Consider the following 18,249-nt stretch of genomic DNA (forward strand, 5'->3'; position numbering starts at 1 on the left):
TTTACAGCTGTGTTATGGAAACAGTCCAGAAGGCATTGCAGAGGTACTGAATTCTTGTTTAATATCCATTGGTATTGATAGAGGAGTCAAACACTTCCCGATAATATGGATATAGAAGCTAGGAGTCGGGTGGGGGGAGAAAATGAGTAAGAGAGGCTGTGGTTAAGCTAGAGCTTGATCTGAAAAATCTGTGCCTGGTTCGGGGAGAAAACGGGATCCCACTGGAGCTTCACTGAGATCTTAAGATCCATGTAGCCTTGCCTTTTCTTGGTAGCCTAAGGAAGTAGCTAGACTGAAGTGAGCTGGCCTTTCAGCTTGTACCTGGGCAGAGTGGGTATGTTTGAAGTTGTAAAGCAGAACCAGTTGCCTGTTACCCAGAGGAGCGCACGAGACAAGTCCCTGGAGAGGTGGAACGTGCTCGCTCAGTGACCTCTGGACAGTGACATCGTACATGCAGCTGCTCACTCTGTTCGGCATTTGAAGAGGACAACTTGGTGGTCTTAGCAGAGACTGATTCTTATAAAAAATTATATCAATGTGTCATTTTTTTTAGAGCCCTGCACTAGTTTTCAAATCTTCCCTTGCAGTTAGGACTCCAGTAGCAAGTATAGAAGCCCAACTTGAATTAGCAGAAGTGGCATTTGTTGCCTCAGGAAAAGTACGTCTAGCCTTTCAGATTAGAGTGAGCTCCCTAAACCTGACCGTCCCCTCCACCTCTGCATCTCACTGTGCTAGTTTGACTTTTACTAACAGACTGAAAGAGACTGGATCTCCAGGCCTCACATAGAGGATGACAAACATTTCCTCACTCCAGAACGTATTCACTCCCTACTATTTCAGACTCCCTACTATCTCAGACAGTAGCTGTTCCCCTCTCATAGCTTAAGAAACCTGCCCAGGGACACCTGGGTGGCTCAGTCGGTTGAGCGACCAACTTCGGCTGGGGTCATGATCTCACAGTTTGTGAGTTCAAGCCCCGTGTAGGGCTCGGTGCTGACAGCTCAGAGCCTGGAGCCTGCTTCTGATTCTGTGTCTCCCTCTCTCTCTGCCCCTCCCCCACTCATGCTCTTTGTCTCAGAAATAAATAAACATAAAAAAAAAAAGAAACCTGCCCAGTGTTGCATGATAAATGGAAGATTCAGGATCCTCCCCCCCCCCCATCTTTATTGAAGTAAGATAAATAAATTAGGATTTTATATATTTAAGATGTGTGATGTGATGTTGGGGTATAGTGGACATGAAATGATTCCCATAGTCAGGCTAACTAACATCTGTCACCTCAGATATGTTACCTTTTTAGGTGTGTGATGTGAGAATACTTAACATCTACTCTCTGCAGGGGCGCCTGGGTAGCTCAGTTGGATAAGCGTCCGACTTCGGCTCATCACGGTCTCACAGTTAGTGAACCCCATGTCGGGCTCTGTGACAGCTCAGAGCCTGGATCCTGCTTCGGATTCTGTGTCTCCCTGTCTCTGCCCTTTCCTTGCCTGCTCTCTGTCTCTGTCTCTCAAAAATAAACAAACATTAAAAAAAAAACAACAACAAAAACTACTCTCTGCAAATTTCAAGTATACAACACATTTAACCGTATAGTCCCCATGCTCCAGAACTTATAACTGAAAGTTTGTACTGTGTGTTCAACATCTTCCAATTTCTCTTACTCCCTTGTCCCTGGCAACCACCATTCTACTCTTTCTATGAGTTTGATTTGGTTTTCCAAAAAAAATTAAAAAAATTTTTTAACCTTTATTCATTTTTGAGAGGCAGAGAGAGCATGAACGAGGGAGGGGCAGAGAGAGAGGGAGACACAGAATCTGAAGCAGGCTCCAGGCTCCGAGCCTCAGCACAGAGCTGGACACGGGGCTCGAACCCACAAACTGTGAGATCATGACCTGAGCCGAAGTCAGACGCTCAGCCAACTGAGCCACCCAGGGACGACCCGACCCCCCCCCCCCCCCCCCGCCAAATTGTGTTTTAAAGTAGTCTCTACACTGACGTGGGGCTTGAACAACCAACCCCAAGATCAGGAGTTGCATGTTCTCTGAAGCAGCCAGGCACCACAGCATAAGGTTGATTTGTTTAGATGCCACCTATAATTGAGATCATGGTCTTTTTGTTTGGGGCTTATTTCACTTGGCATAATATCCTCCAGGTTTATCCGTGTCAGAAATGGTAGGATTTCCTTTTTTTTGTTTTGTTTTTTGTTTTTTGTTTTTTTTTTCCCCTTTATTTTGAGAGAGTGAGTGGGGGAGAGGCAGGCAGAGAGGGAGAGAGAATCCCAAGCAGGCTCTGCAGTGACAGACATGAAGCTGGATCTCACGAACCAGGAGATCACGACCAGGACTGAAGTCAAGAGTTGGTTGCTTAACTGACTGAGCCACCCCGGTGCTCCAGAATTTGCTTTTTTAAGGCTGAATATCCACCTCCACCCCACCACCCACCACGCGCACACACACACACGCACACACACACCTGTAACATTTCATTTATCCACCGACAGACATTCAGTGTCTTCTCCTGCCTTGCCTCTGGCGAAGAACACTGTGACGACCATGGGGGTGCAGCTGTCTCTTTGAGATGATGATTTCATTTCTTTCAGACATATCCCCCGAAGTGGGATTGCTGGGTCACGTGGTAGTTCCGTTTTTAAGTTTTTGAGCCATCTCCACACCCTTCCACAGTGACTACACCAACAGTTCCAAAGGGAGCGGGCTCCCTTTCTCCACAGCCTTGCCAACACTTGCCGTTTTGACTTTGATAATGGCCGTCCTGTCAAGTGTGAGGTTATATTGTGCTCTTGTCAATTTCCCAGATGGTTAGTGAGGAGCACTTTTTGGCCATTTGTATGTCTTTGGAAAAAAATGTCTACCGGGGCCTTTGCCTATTTTTAAAATTGGGTTGTTGTTGTTTTGTTTTTGTTCTGTTTTTTTTTTTTTTTTTTTTTTTTTTTGCTTTAGGTTGTAGGAGTTCATATTTTTTTGGATATTAACCTCTTTGATGAGAGGTGGTTTGCAAGTATTTTCTTTCATTCCATTGGTTGCTTTCTCACTTTGTTGGTTTCTCTTGCTGTGCAGAAATTTTTTACTTTGATATAGTCCCATTTATGTTTCCACTGTAAACGTTATGAAACTACTTAATAACTTTGCTTTTAAACTTCTGAATTTCACCTTTACGGTTTTTCTTATAACATTTCCAGAACTCTATTTCAAATGTCAATCATATTTGTAAATTTATTTTTGGTGTTTTACTTTTTTTTTTTAAGTTTATTTATTTTGAGAGGGGGGTGTTGGGGCAGAGAGAGGGAGAGAGAGAATCCCAAGCAGGCTCCACACTATCCACGCAGAGCTCCAACATGGGGCTCAGTCTCATGAAACGTGAGATCATGACCTGAGCTGAAATCAAGAGGCTGACGCTCAACCCACTGAGCTACCCTGGCACCCTGGTGTTTTACTTTTTTAATTGAAGCATAATTGACACCAAGTTATATTGGTTTCAATTGTGCAACATAGTGATTCAGTAATTCTATACATTGTGCAGTGCTCGCCATGATAAGTATAGTTACTGTACAACATTATCACAGTATTAGCAACCGTAATCCCTTTCTGTACTTTTTATCTCGGTGATTAATTATAACTGGAAGTTTGTACCTCTTCGTCCCTTTCACCTATTTCACTCCTCCCTTCACCCCCCTCCTCTCTGGCAATCACTAGTTTGTCCTCTGTATTTATGACTCTGCTTCTAGTTTTCGTTTGTTTGTTCATTTGGTTTTTTAGATTACACATGTAAGTGAAATCATGGTGTTTATCTTTTTCTGACTTACTTCACTCAGCACTATACCCTCTAGGTCCACCATGTTGTCACAAATGGCAAGATCTCATTCTTTTTATCACTGAGTAATATTCCACTGTGTATATATGCACCACTTCTGTATCCATTCATCCGTCCATGGACACTTAGTCTACTTCCATATCTCGGCTACTGTAAATAATGCTGTGATGAACCTGGAGGTGCATACATCTTTCTGAATTAGTATTTGGTGGGGGGGAGGGTTTAATACTCAACAGTAGAATTACTGGGTTATATGGTATTTCTATTTTTAACTTTTTCAGGAATCTCCATACTGTCCTAGTGACTGCACCAGTTTGCATTCCCACCAATAGTGCACGAAGGTTCCCTTTTCTCAGCATGCTTGCCAACACCTCTTATTTCTTGTCTTCTTGATTCTAGCCCTTCTGACAGGTGTGAGGTTTTGATTTGTGGTTTTTCATTGTGGTTTTGATTTTCATTTCCCTGACGATGAGTGATGTTGAACATCTTTGCATGTATCTGTTGGAAGAAGGTCTTTGGAAAAATGTCTTCTTTGGAAAGATGTCTGTTCAGGTCCTCTGCCCATTTGTAATCAGATTGTTAGTTTTTTAAGTGTTGGGTTGTAAAAATTCTTTATATATTTTGGATATTAACCCTTTGTCAGGTATTTTATGTGCACATATCTTCCATTGAGTAGGTTGCATTTTCATTTTGTTGGTGGTTTCCTTTGTCTTGCAAAAGCTTTTTAGTTTAATGTAGTCCCACTTGTTTTTCCTTTTTGTTACCTGGCTTTTGGTGTCAAATTGAAAAAATCATCACCGAGGCTAATGTCAAGGACCTTTTCCCTTATGTTTTCTTCTAGGGGTTTTATGGTTTCAGATCTTACAGTTAAGTCTTTAATCCATTTTGAGTTGATTTTTATATATGTTGTAAGATAAGAGTTCACTTTCATCCTTTTACATGCAGAAAGCCAGTTATCCCAGCACCAGTTTTTGAAGACTTTTTTTCCTCCTTGTATATTCTTGGCACCTTTGTTGAGGGTTAGTTGACTGTAATAAGACTTAGGGTTTAAAATAAGGGTAACTTGCACTTTACTTGACTGCCTGTTTGAGAGATAGGGTAAAAGGAATTGGGGCGACTTTTTTTTTTTTTTTAAAGAATGTAGCTACTGGGCCACCTGGGTGGCTCAGTTGGTTAAGCGTTCGACTTGGGCGCAGGTCATGACCTCATGGTTCCTGAGTTCAAACCTTGCATCGGGCTATGTGCTGTTAGTGCAGAGCCTGCTTCAGATCCTCTCTCTATCTCTCTCAAAAGCAAATAAGCATTAAAAATAAAAAAACGTAGGTACTTTTCACCAAAGATGAAAGACATAATGCGCAAACAAAACAAAATGGCCACTATATATAATTCATGTCATACGTAGAATGGTTGCTTCTTTCTTGAGAGGGTACAAAGCCTGAGGAATTGAAAGCACAAAACGTTATTGAAATTATGTCTTCTCTCTTCTAAAAATGAGAGTTTTGTTTTTGTTTTTGTTTTCTGCTCTGTAACTTTGCATTGTCTAACATAAAAATCTCTCTGCTTCCTCCCAAGTCACTAATATACAGTTAACGCTTCAGGAAGGAATGCCATGACCCCTAAGCTGTGGTCACAGTCTGGACCCCTAAGCTGTGGTCACAGGGCCAGAGTGTTGGAAAGGCAGACTGAAGAGCACATGGACCTGGAGGGCTCGCGCGGTGTGGCGGCTGGGGCTGGGGCTGGGGGCTGGGCTCTGGGTGGGGACGGTACCTTTGCCAGAACTTGCTCCTCTCCTAGATTCTGTTTCATTTAGGATTGCTCCCATCTCTCTGTTCTTCCTGGGTGATTTCATGCTCTCTGGCTTCATTGGCACCTATGTCCCCTCACTGAGCTTGGGTGGGTGTGGGTTCCTGCTTGCTCAGCGTCACATGGCTGTGTGCAGGCACCTCACGTGGCTTGTACAGAGTTGAATTAATTCCCTTGCACAGGCTCCTTCTGAGCTGTCCTCCGCTTGGCTGTTACCTACTCACCACACTACACCAATGACCAAACCTCGCCCCTCCTATTCTTTCTGTGTGTCTGATCCATTCCACTCTTCCCTGGCCTCACTGCTGCTCTAGGATATTTGTTTAAATTTTTTTTTTTTCAACGTTTATTTATTTTTGGGACAGAGAGAGACAGAGCATGAATGGGGGAGGGGCAGAGAGAGAGGGAGACACAGAATCGGAAACAGGCTCCAGGCTCCGAGCCATCAGCCCAGAGCCCGACGCGGGGCTCGAACTCACGGACCGCGAGATCGTGACCTGGCTGAAGTCGGACGCTTAACTGACTGTGCCACCCAGGCGCCCCTAGGATATTTGTTTATAGTTACTGTGCGGCCTCATCGACTCTGATCCACTCTGCTGCCCCAGGAATTGCTCTGAAACGTCCCTGTCGTGTGGCATCCAAGGCCCTTATAATCAGACACTTGACTAATTCTCCAACCTCATTCACCAAAATCTACTGTAATTTTTTTAGTAACGTCCCGTTCACCCACGAGACCACTCCTAAATACGTATGTCTTAGTAATGATTGGGTTTCTCAGCATAAAGTGTAGTTAAATGCTTAGTAAATACTTAATGAATGGAAATCCATATGATCAGAAGTTGGCTGGGAATTTTTCACAATGAAACAAATATAAAAGATTTTTTGACATGATACATGAAGGTACATGGAAGGACAAACAGAATATCGTTGTGAAGAGTGATAATATCTCTTTTAAAAGCTACTTATTAAGTCATTGGGTTTATTATTTTTTTCTAAGTTTATTTTGGTGGCACCTGGGTGGCTCAGTTGGTTAAGCGTCCCGACTCTTGATCTCAGGTCGGATCACGATCTCACAGTTCAGGAGTTCGAGCCCCACATTGGACTCTGTGCTGACAGAGCCTGCTTGGGATGCTTGGGATTCTCTCTCTACCCACTCCCATCAAGGCAGAACAAAGGACATAGAAGTTTATTCAATACACCACAAGATGGGCGGTACAGCAGAGAGACTGTCTGCAGCAAGGTGGCAGTGAGGGGCCACAGTCACAGGGTGGAGTGAGGGAGATATGGGAATGGACGGAATTTTCCCTTTTTTGGTAACTGAGCCTGGTGGTAAGTAGCCCATTGGTTAATTAGAGCCTATGGTTATTACGAGGTGGGTCACTTAGTGAGCCTGCTTGCCCGAAGCTTGTGGTGGTCGGTGAGCCCTGTGGGCTCTTTGACCTTACTCAGGTTTACCCTTGGTCAAGCCTGTTGCTTAGAAGCCGCCTCTACAAAAAGGTTTTTACTACTTTATTTTTTTACCAAAGACAATACCAAGCAGCATTCTAGATATTTCTCTTAATGCTTTCAGCTGTCTGCTGAACTTGAGATTTCTTCCCAAATGCTCCGGGACCCAAAGTCCTTGATTTTGAGAGTAGACACAGGTACACCAAACGTCCATGGAGAGGGGGAAGTGAGTGGACAGGGAGGTGTTCTGACTTGTAATTTCCATGTGGCGAAATTGTCGACCCGTTGTCCGTTTATTTGGGCCTGTGAGTTGAGTATATTTCTGTTGATTCTCTAATAGAAACAAAATGGCCGGCCAGCCTGCTTTCTGAATAAAGGGGGACATTCAACAGGAAATGTGCAGAATTTCCATGTTCTTCCTTTTGTAATGTGCAAGTTCCCTTTTGCAAAAGGGCCTACAGATCTGACTGTACTTAGTTAATTAAAATAGTTTTAATTCCACCTCTTTTCTAAGAAAATGGGAAAATCATTTTTCGCGAAGCCTCTAGGTGATGGCATCATCAGGATGCTGGGGGAAGCAGGGAGACTGGAAAACACAAAGTCATCTCAACACCAGGGGAAGCCATTCACTCAGTTCCACAGACTCATCTGGAATGCGTTGTACACCTCTGGCCGCCTAGACAGCACATCTTCCTTCAGGACACATCTAGTGTCCTGTTAGCTCTTTGTCTCACGTTCATCATACCTCCTGAAAGACGTTCTGAAATGTCTCTGTGTTTGGACAGAGTCCCACACTGAGACACCTCAGGCCAGTTGACTTTCTGTGTCACCTCCCCTGCCCCGCCCCGCCCCTTGGCCTTCAGCTTGGTCAGATCCGTGCTGCTCCAGCTCCCAGTGTTGGTTTTCATCCAACAGGTCGGGCATGCCTGTCCGTGCATGCAAAAAGATGTGCCTGAAGCTATTCTCCAAGGGAGGCTGGCTGCCAGGGGGTCAGGGACCTTTTCTGGGCTAACCACATTCCTCACCTCTGATCCTTTAACAGATATTTAGAATATTCTGGATTCCTCAGATTGTGCTTCAGAGCAGTAAGAGCTGAGAGTTAATGATATCCTCTGTTAGAATTTTAGCCTAATCTTTCAAGTCCTCTGTTTTAAGAATCATTTGTAATCATGTTCCTTTATCTTATGCTCCCTTTAGGTACTGTTATAACATAAAAAACAGAGTATTTTGTAAAAACAAACTGCATTTGTGTAATGTTTTGACAGCTCAGGTGTTATATCATTGAATTCACAAAGCTGCGGAAGGTAAGGATATTAACAAAGGACACAGTGACAGGGGGAGGCATGGAAGGATCCAATGATTTGTTCAGCATCACTGAGTTACTGATTAGGATGCATCCAGACTTGGGATGCTTGGGTGGCTCACTTGGTTGAGCATCCCACTTTGGCTTGGGTCATAATCTCACAGTTCGTGGGTTTGAGCCCCACGTCAGGCTCTGTGCTGACAGCTCAGAACCTGGAGCCTGCTTCAGATTCTGTCTCTCTCTCTCTCTCTCTCTCTCTCTCTCTCTCTCTCTCTGCCCCTCCCCCACTCACGCTCTGTGTTTCTCTCAAAAATGAATAAACATTAAAAAAAAAAATGCATTCAGGCTCATCTTCCTGGTTTGTACCTGAGCCACACTACATCACAATGCTTTGAGGACAGCAAACTGATATAAATGTCCTCATCTCAACAGGATGTGTGTTTAAAAACTTCCTTTGGAAGGAGGTAAGCTCTAGTACGGCCGTGCTGTTTTGCTACTTCTGTTCACTGCGACCCCTCTGGTGCCTAGCTTGGGTTCTAGCACGAGACGGGCACTTCAGTAAAAGCTAACTGAATTAATTAAAAAGACGTTAGTTAAAACAATTTTGTGGAGCCTGACAGAAAAGTCTGTTAGTCAAACCTATGAGACTATGAGACCCCCCCCCATCTCAAAAAAAGAAAGGACATAGGTCCCTGTGTCCTGAGCAACACAAAATACTTGGCACCATAAAGATTCATCTCTTCAATTATACTCTTCCTTTACCACAGCTGTCCTCTCCCAAAACAAAGATACACAGACTTCCTTCTCAGAGGGACTTAAGATCTGCGATAAGGAGGGGCGCCTGGCTGGGTCAGTCAGTAGAGCATGTGACTCTTGATCTCAGGTTTATGAGTTCAAACCCCACACTGGGGGTAGAGATTACTTATAACTGAGATCTTAAAAAAAAAAAAAAAAAAAAAGGTACGTGATAAAGATGTTTTCAGGAAACAGCTAAGCCAGCCCTAGAGTCAGAGTATGCTTGGAAGACACCCATCGTAACCAATTCTTACAAACCCTGACCTGTTTAAAATAATTTGTGATTTAAAGCGATTAAAATAGTTTGTGATTTAAAAACTTTTCAGTGGTTCATTCCATGCTGAAAAGCACTTGACAGATATCCTACAGTTAGAGGAATAAGCTCTCGTCAAGTCAAGAAAAAACATCTCCCCTAACCAGTTTTCAAAGGGTTCTGGGTTAGTCTAATTACAGACCATATTCTTCATTTGTGGAGATAGGACACCTGACTTGCTGTCCTGGAGGCACACAGGAGTTTTTCAGGGATGGATTTGTCAGCCACAAACTTCTCTTTCAAGCACCTGCAAGCGGGTCATATTTTGTGCCCTTGTGATGTGACCCCATGAGACAAAAGTAACAGGTGAGCTGTGTGTATCCATATGCCTCATCTGAAAATGCTTTAAAAGCTGCCAGCTGGGCCACATGGAAATTCAATCTCCATTGCATAGGGCTCGAGGCAGCTGAGTTATTGGACACTGGACCAGTTTTTCTGATAGGCAAGTATCAGCAAAGTATGTATCAGGTAATATGTTTACAAAACCACATTCCTCCCTCCTCCCAGCATTCCATCCAAACTTTGCACAGCCATCGCTGTTCTGACCCTGTTTGCTCGGAGATCGTCTGCCAGGTAGCGGACGACCCGGGTCTGCTTTAAGTCCAGAAGTGGACGGAGAAGACAGCGGGCGTCGAGCTGACCCCTTCTCCAGTTCCAAGTTGGGGAAGGGGCCGCCAGGCCCGACCAGGCCGGCGGGTGGTGAGCGGCGCCTCTCCCGACCGCGGTCCCCCGGAGAACTCGCAGCCGGCAGGAGTCAGAGCGAAGGAGGGCTCTGGCGCCATCTAGTGGCGGTGCTCCGGCCGGCGGCCCTGTCCCCGCGCCGGGTGCTCGGGAGCGGAACTGAGACCCCCGCCTCCCCCAGCCCGGAGCTGAGATTCTGTACAAAGTGCACACAGATCGTCAAGGGCAAAGCGAAAATACTTGAACGTGGATATTTTTAGGGGGAAATAAAAGTGCATCCGGGAAATTGTACCAGCATAACATTTTGCCAAGTCTCTTGCTTCAGAGCCCCATAAATTTGAATGTTACATGGGAGCGGAGGCCAAATGAGAATGCGAAATACAGGACACTAGTTGGAAGGATCCCTGACTTGTCAAAGAGGCCTCATTCCAACGTGAGCTTCAAAGTGCCTCAAAGCAACCTATGTTTTGTGTAAAAGGCAAAGAGTAAAAAACGTGGCAGAGGGTTTCTTTAACTCCTTAACTTCCCAGTTCTGCGCAAAAATAGAGGGGCAGCCGTGGTGGGACAGATTTTGGAGCCAGAGACTTGGGTCTTGGGTTCCAGATTTGCAACTTACTAAGGACTTCACTTCTTGGAGCTTCCTCGGATTCATTTCCAAAGAGGATGGTAGTGTCTCCTCACAGAACGAAAACCCCGACTGCACCCACCATCTACGTATCCACGCCCATCCCCCCAACACTGTGGGCGCACCTCTCAGGGCGGGGGGTGGGGGGGTGGCGGGGCATTGGCTTTGGACCACTGGTCGGCCTTGCTGCAGGCGTGCATCCTGCCTTCCGCATCATCTCCCCCTCGCTGCTAGGTATTTCCAGTAGCAGAGACGTGGTGTAATTTATCCCGTCTTAACAAAACCTCTTGACCCTTTGCCCCCTGCAGCTGGCATCCCATTTCTGCTCACTTTTACGTTACAGCAAAATGTCTCTAAAGGGCTGTTCATAGCCGCTGTCTCCACTTCTCCCATGACCCACCTATCAGACTTTTGCCCTGGCCCTTTCACCCAGGCAGCTTTTGCCAAGGAAACCGGTGACCTCCACGGTGCTGAATTCTGGGGTCAGTTCTCAGTCTTTATCTGCGACGGCCTATCAGCACTACTGGACAGGATCGCTCCCTTCTGGAAACCTTTTGTTCTCTTGGCTTCAGGACACTACATGCTGGAGTCCTTCTCCCCACGCTGGCTGCTATTTCCCAGTGTCCAGGGCTCAGTCCTTGGATGTCTTTGCCAGTTACTCGCTCCTTAGTGCTCTTACGCGGTCCCGGGGCTGAAGATAGGATCTGTAGATGCTGACCCCTCCAGAGTCGCGTCTCCAGCCTCCGCGTCGCCACTAAACTCCAGACAAAGAGAGCCAGCTTCCTGCGTGACCTCTCAGACTTGGCATTCCAAACTGAACTTGCGATCTTCCCCTCCAGATCTGCTGTTAGGATAGGAAAAGATAGGCTAAAAGAGGCAGAGAGGGAAAGATTAGGACCGGAGGTCCCTGGGTGGGGAAAAACACAGAGTTTGAACAATGCTGGGAGAGCCTGACCACAGCAGACCCCCTCAGGCATGAGGTCCCTCTCAAGAATGTCACAGACCCCACCTACTCCCCCTCGGGTTTCCCTCGGGAATTTGACAAGAGACCTGACTAAAAATAAGTAGACCAGAAAACGGATGGCCCACAAGGACCGGCGTGGCCACAGACCTCTCCTTGCATGATGAAAATGAGCCAATCAGGGAAGGACAACCCAGCACCTAGCGTTCTCCAGCCAGTAAAGGTCGACCCTGAGAAGGAACGAAGGGGAACCGTGGGAAACCAGGACCCTTGCCTCTACTCGCGGGCGTTCACTTTCGAATGTCGCCTCTCTGTCACGAGAGCTCTCCTGCTGTTCTTCCTTTCTGATCTCACCGTCTCAGGAACTCTTGTCTGCCACCGCTCATTTTGCGTTCACCACTTTATTCTTCGAAGGGGCAAGACGACGAGTCCCGGTACTGAGGTAAAAAACCCTGCAACGCTGTCTCTGGGGTCATCTCCATCCTAACGAATGGTTCCTTCAGGCTTCCAGACACTCAGGCCAAAAATGTCCGTCATCCTTGACCCCTCTTTTTCTCTCACACCTCACATCCGGTCTGTCCAAAAACCCTGTTGACTGCATACGCTAGATGGCCCTGAATCCAGTCCGTCCTCACCACCTCCCCCATCACTCTGGTTCCACGCTACTTTGCTGATCTATTTAATGCCCATCTCCACCCCAGAAGAAGCCCTCCATCCGTGAGAGCTGGGGTCCTGCCCACCCCCCGTTTTGTGTGTCACTGTATCCCCGGGGCTTCAAACTGTGGCCTCATAGGTGCTCAATAAATACTGGCCAATGAAAGAATGAATGAATGGAGCAATTCGTGAAGTGCGGGTATTTTATAAATGGTAGCAATTATTTTACATTGTCCTCCTTAGATATTTAACGTGAATCGGAAGTTAAAAGAGGAAATTGCACTGCGAAGGAGCAGTCAGACGCATCCGTGTGTAATATGTCTGTAGTTTACCTTAAAACACTTCAGGGACGCCTGGGTGGCTCAGTCGGTTGAGCGTCCGACTTTGGCTCAGGTCATGGTCTCACGGTTTGTGAGTTCGAGCCCCGCGTCGCCCTCTCTGCTGTCATCACAGAGCTTGCTTCGGATCCTCTGTCCCTCTCTCTGACTCCCTCAAAAATAAATTTAAAAACCCCCCTCAAAACTGCACACTTCAGCAAGAAAAGAAATAAACGAAGCAAAGCTGGCAAAACGTAAACGATTGTAAAATGGAAGCGATGCGTGTGTGTTTGTTATGCTGTATTCTTTCTGTATGTTTGAAAAATTCTAGTAATGGAAAAGTAACAGAAAGCATGATTGGCAGCATTCGTGGGATACCAGCTGCAGCAGCGTCGATTCAAAGCCACCTGCCCGATCGTGGCTGCCCGCCGAGCCAGAGGACCCCAGACGGCCAGCCAGGGCCCTGCGGTCCTGGGGGTGGGGGGTGGGGGGCCCGGCTTACCCGTGCAGAGAACCACAGCGGCAGCAGGGTGGGCGCGGTGCTCCCATCGTGGCTCCTGAGAGATGACAGGTCCGCCTGAAATGCAGCCCTTCGGAGGTGCTCTCAAACAGCTCAGCTGTTTCTGGCCAAAAGGCTTTTGGTGCGGGGCCAGATTAACGCCTTTTGAACTTGGAGGCTGAAAAAAAAAGTTTAAGTTGAACTCAGAAGCCTGACAGAGCTATGTGCCAAAGCTAAACAGAAATGAAATAATGACTCTCCCTCCATGTGGCTTAAATGGGATAGCTTGAGATGCTGTCGGGTTCAGTGTGACAGCGTGTTTGAAGGTGTTCACGAATGGTGTTTTCTTCCCCCTGGCTTCAAAGTAAATTCTGGGAAGTGCGTTTTGCTGTTTTCTCTAGGTTGTGGGATCTGGGGTGATTTTTTTTTTTTCTTACGGTTTCCTGTGGTTTTCAAAATTCCTGCCCCCACCGCATAGTATTCTCACAGTAAGAGAAAACGGAGCGTGGGCTTTTTGCCTCTACCTCCTGTGTCAGTTGGGATGCTTTCCACTGTGACAGCAAATCCAGATCATGCTGTAGCGGAACGGGGCTCTGCTGTTTCCTAGACAGGGCCGGTGAGCATCAGGTACCGGGATGGGCCTGGACCTTCTTTCCCGTCTCCCTTTGTCCTGCAGGGACGAATCCTCGAGCTTTAGCTCCATTTTCGGGCAGATGCTTCCCTTGTGGTCGTGGTACAGCAGTAAGGGCTTCAGACTAGCGTCTTTCCAACCTCAAGTCCAGTGGGAACGACGTCAGTCCCCTGATTCCTGGCAAAATGTCCTTGGTATCTCACCGGCTCACCTGCTCACCTGTAACCCAATGCCGTGTGGAGAGGGAGATAGAGGATAGAGCAACGGACTGGCTTGTGTCTAGGTTATGTGCCTCTCCCCTGAGATGGAGGTGGGACCCTCTCCCCGAAGCGCACGGGCTAGGGCTAGGGAAACATAGTTTCCTGGAGGGAATTTGGTATCCAGGTAACAAACGGAAGGGAATAGATGGCGGATAGCCAGAATATCACAAATGCCGTCTTCCTACCTACATCCAGAAATTATTTGCAACAACGCCATGCAGAGAAAGCTTAGGCCAAGGAAAGCTACTATCATTGAACCCAGAATGTAGCTCTGAGCTTCCTGGTGGCCAAGGCAAAAGGGAAAGTCTTGTTTACAGACTGCTAGCTCATCAGGATTAAACAGTAAGGAAGGATCAACAGCAGACAAAACGATTCCAAGGCTCATTTTAAGCTGTCCACTTCCTCCGTTTTCTCTGTCCATCTCCAACAAGAGCTCTTATCCCCTGTCTGCCTAGAGACACCATATGGCCTGCTGCCCTTTCTTTGCAGTTAAATACGAAACTGTCAGAATATCCGGGGGGCTGGGAGCAGCGCCGCCATCACATTTCACTGTGTGCTCCTGGAGGGAGGCAGCGAAGCTGAACTCGGAAAGGCAAAAAATCCACTGCCATCACATCATCAATTAGTCAGAACAAAGGGTCGAGACACTTGGAATTTAGTTCTGTTTCTCTTTTAGAGTCATCTGCAAGCCCTCCCCGCCCCAGCCTGACTCTGTGGAAGAGGAGCGAGCCGGATCAGATGGTGACGCCAGCGTTCCTGCCCGACTGCAAGAAAGCGCCTTGCACAGCGGGGAAAGTGGAATCCTGCTCGCCGAAACCCATTTCACAATGGTTTTTGCATCAAAAAGGTTTTCCTCCCAGACCACGTAGTTTCTCACAGATCCTGAGGGTTTCACACTCCATTCTTTTTCCTGTGTTGACAAGCGGAGGAAGCACATCTGTTTAGGCCGGGCGGGTGTGGCGCTGGCCGGGCCCCTGCCCTGCTCTCCTGGGCTTGCCGGTTGACGAAGCGGGAGCCCAGCCAGACCGGCCAGCAGCTGCAGGTGTTGAGCGGAGGGCTGGCCAGAGAGCCACTCCCTTGGCCCCCGCAGGGAGCCTTCCTGACAAATGTCACCGCTGCTTTGGGAAAAGAAGATGTTGACCGGGTGACCCCTTCCTCCCCACTCCTAAACTTCAAGTTTACAGAGTACCTGCAGGGAACTGTTGATCCCCCAAAGTGAGGGGGAGGAGGGCACCTTTTGGTCTTACTCCTGCTTGGGATATTTTCCTCTCTAGAGTGGTCCTATTTGCACCTTAGTAACGGCCAGCATTATTATTATTTTTTTTTTTTTCTGGAAAAGCCGTATAGGAGACTAATTTGACTGTAGGAAGGAAATGATTTGTAACCTTTCCTGTATGATCTGTTCAGTCTCTCTCTTGTGTTATTCTTATGGTCTGGACTTCAGTATTTTATTTTATTAAAAAAACCTTTTTTAATGTTTATTTATTTTTGAGAGAGACCGAGATCAGGTATGAGCAAGGGTGGGGCAGACAGAGAGGGAGACCCAGAATCCGAAGCAGGCTCCAGGCTCTGAGCTGTCAGCCCCAATGTAGGGCTCAAACTCACAGAACGTGAGATCATGACCTGAGCTGAAGTCGGACGCTTAACCCACTGAGCCACCCAGGCGCCCCTGGACTTCAGTATTTTGACTTGGAGTCGTATGGTCTGTTGAGCATCCTTTTGGCTTCCCAGAACATATGTGAGTGGACAGCAGTCGCCTCTCCAAGGTGAGGACTGTTGTTTAGAATTGGTCTTAGTTATTTCAGCCTTCTGTTGGGGACTAGGATGTCACCTGGTAAGAATATGCCTTAGGTCGCCTGCCATGGTAGAAGGACATCACCACAATAAAGAACATTTTCGCCTGCTTTGTCTCTCCAGGCCACGATGGCTTTCTTCCAACACAGACACCCCACTAGGCCACTATTCATCTTATATAGTCAGAAGCCTTGTTTCAAACATTGGGTTGCAAAGTACAGTGGATCTCATGATGACACATGGTTTTTCATACTTCAGTAGTTTTTGTGAGTCTGTCACAAATGGACTGATTTCGCTTTAAGCAAAAGGTCTTTTATTTTGCTAACTTTTATTATGCTAAAGGTCTTTTATTATGCTATGATAATGCATAAACACAGATTAAAGGTTTTTTTTTTTTTTCCCCCTGAGAATAGTTGTCTACTCTCAAAGGGAAAGAATACCGCAACTCGACTGATGGCAGTGCCATGGACTGTTTTATGGTGGAAGAAAATAATGTAGCAGCTAAAATAAATGTGTGCTTTGCTTGAGCAAGGATCATTTATGAAATTGCCCAGTCAGGGGCTACACCCAGGACTTGCCTTCTGTAGAGGTTGTAACAATTACACAAAACCCCGGGAGACTTCCTTGAAACAAGCAAATGTTGCCAGTTGACAACAGGAATGTAAACATGACTCCAATTAGCGAATATACTAATGGCTCTTTCCTATCTGGGATTTTAGCTGTGTTAGCTACGAGAGGAAAGTTTCTCTCTCTGTCTTCCCACTTGCTCATCTCCAATTAAATTACTTACAGTCAATTCACAGGCCTTCGGGGATGATCAGCTAATTTTGAAACATCGCCTAAAAATCTGCAAACAGTGTAGTTAAGCCAGGTAGGTTAGAAGAATGCCCTCAGAAGCTTAGTTTATAACTAGGCTCATGCGTCACGTTTCCTGCGTTGCTTTCTGGGAGGTGCACATGGGAAGAACTGACTGATCGATGTGGCCTTTGGATTTCTTCTGGGTGAAACAGATCTTTGTTCTAGCACTTTGCCCTCATTACAGTTGTTAGGAGAGGATGAGAGAGAGAGAAGGAGAAAGATTGATTTTATGTGTCGACTGGAGGGTATTTTTGAATGAAATTAGCATTTATTTTTTTATTTAAAAAATTTTTTAATGTTTATTTATTTATTTTGAGAGTGAGAACAGGGGAGGGGCAGAGAAAGGGAGAGAGAGAATCTCAAGCAGGTTCCACACTGTCAGTGTAGAGCCTGCACAGGGCTTGAACCCACAAACCATGAGATCATGACCTGAGCCGAAATCAAGAATTGAACGCTTAACCGACTGAGCCACCCAGGCACTCCTGTTTTATCTTTTATTTTTAAATGTTTATTTATTTATTTTGAGAGAGAGAGAGAGAGAGAGAGAGAGAGAGAGAGAGAGAATGAGAAAACATGCGTAGGGGAAGGGCAGAGAGAGGAGAGAGAGAATCCCAAGCGGGCTCTGTGCTGTCTTTGCAGAGCCTGATGTGGGGCTTGATCTCATGAACCTGAGCCAAAATCAAGAGTCAGACCCTTAACCAACTGAGCCACCCAGGCATCCCAGATGAGATTAGCATTTAAATTGGTGAACTTTGAGTAAAACTGATTGCTCTCCCTAATGTGGGTGGGCCTCATCCAATCAGTTGAAGGCCTGAATAGAACAAAAAAACCTGCCTCTTTCAGTAAGAGGGATTGCCACAAGATGGCCTTTGGACTTCATCTGCACCATCAGCTCTCCTGGATCTTTAGCCTGCCAGCCCACACTGCAGATTTTGGACTTGTCAGCCTCCATGTTTCTAGGAGTAAATTCCCCGTAAGAAATCTCTTTGTATACATATCCTGTTGATTCTATTTCTCTGGAGAACCTTGATTAGTACAGTGTGTCCTGCTGAGGCTGGCTCATCTGTGCAAGACAGATTTTCACTCAGGGAGTCCTTATAGGCCAACATGTACGACGTTCCTTAAAAACCCTCTACAAAAAACACACATCTGGTCTTTCTCAGAAGCACTTTCTTGGTGTGCTTGAGTGCCATCTAGTGTCAGTTGTAGGTAGTGCAACGTCCTAGCCTTCCGGCTTCACTGTTTCCCTTGCCATCACTACCCATATAATTCCCTAAGTTCGTAGTAGGAGACGTGCCTGTTCATGTGCATTATTCACTCTTTTATTCGCTCAACAAACATTTAGTGAGGGCCTGCTTGTGCACAACGCATTGCAGCAGATGCAAAGACCGCCCAGCAAGTGGTCTCTCCCCGATCACTGAGCTCGTCATCTAGCTGGAGACAAGGAACACAAGCAGATGATTATGGTCACGTGTGCTCAG

General features: G+C 46.4%; 1 protein-coding gene across 2 annotated transcripts in view; it reads left to right on the forward strand.

Annotated features, from left to right (window-relative positions):
• The window catches only part of TOMM20 (translocase of outer mitochondrial membrane 20), a 35,222-nt gene extending 18,785 nt beyond the window's left edge, over nt 1-16,437 (forward strand). Inside the window, exon 4 of one of the 2 annotated variants that reach the window (XM_045039923.1) lies at nt 14,793-16,437. In XM_045039923.1, coding sequence (XP_044895858.1) covers nt 14,793-15,061 — 269 coding nt within the window. In that variant the 3' untranslated portion in view covers nt 15,062-16,437. The remainder of the gene's footprint in view (nt 1-14,792) is intronic. The other variant, XM_006937765.5, reaches the window with a different exon arrangement.
• Nucleotides 16,438-18,249: the final 1,812 nt, after the last annotated feature.

Source organism: Felis catus, chromosome D2, assembly GCF_018350175.1.
Source record: "Felis catus isolate Fca126 chromosome D2, F.catus_Fca126_mat1.0, whole genome shotgun sequence".
NCBI lineage: Eukaryota > Metazoa > Chordata > Mammalia > Carnivora > Felidae > Felis > Felis catus.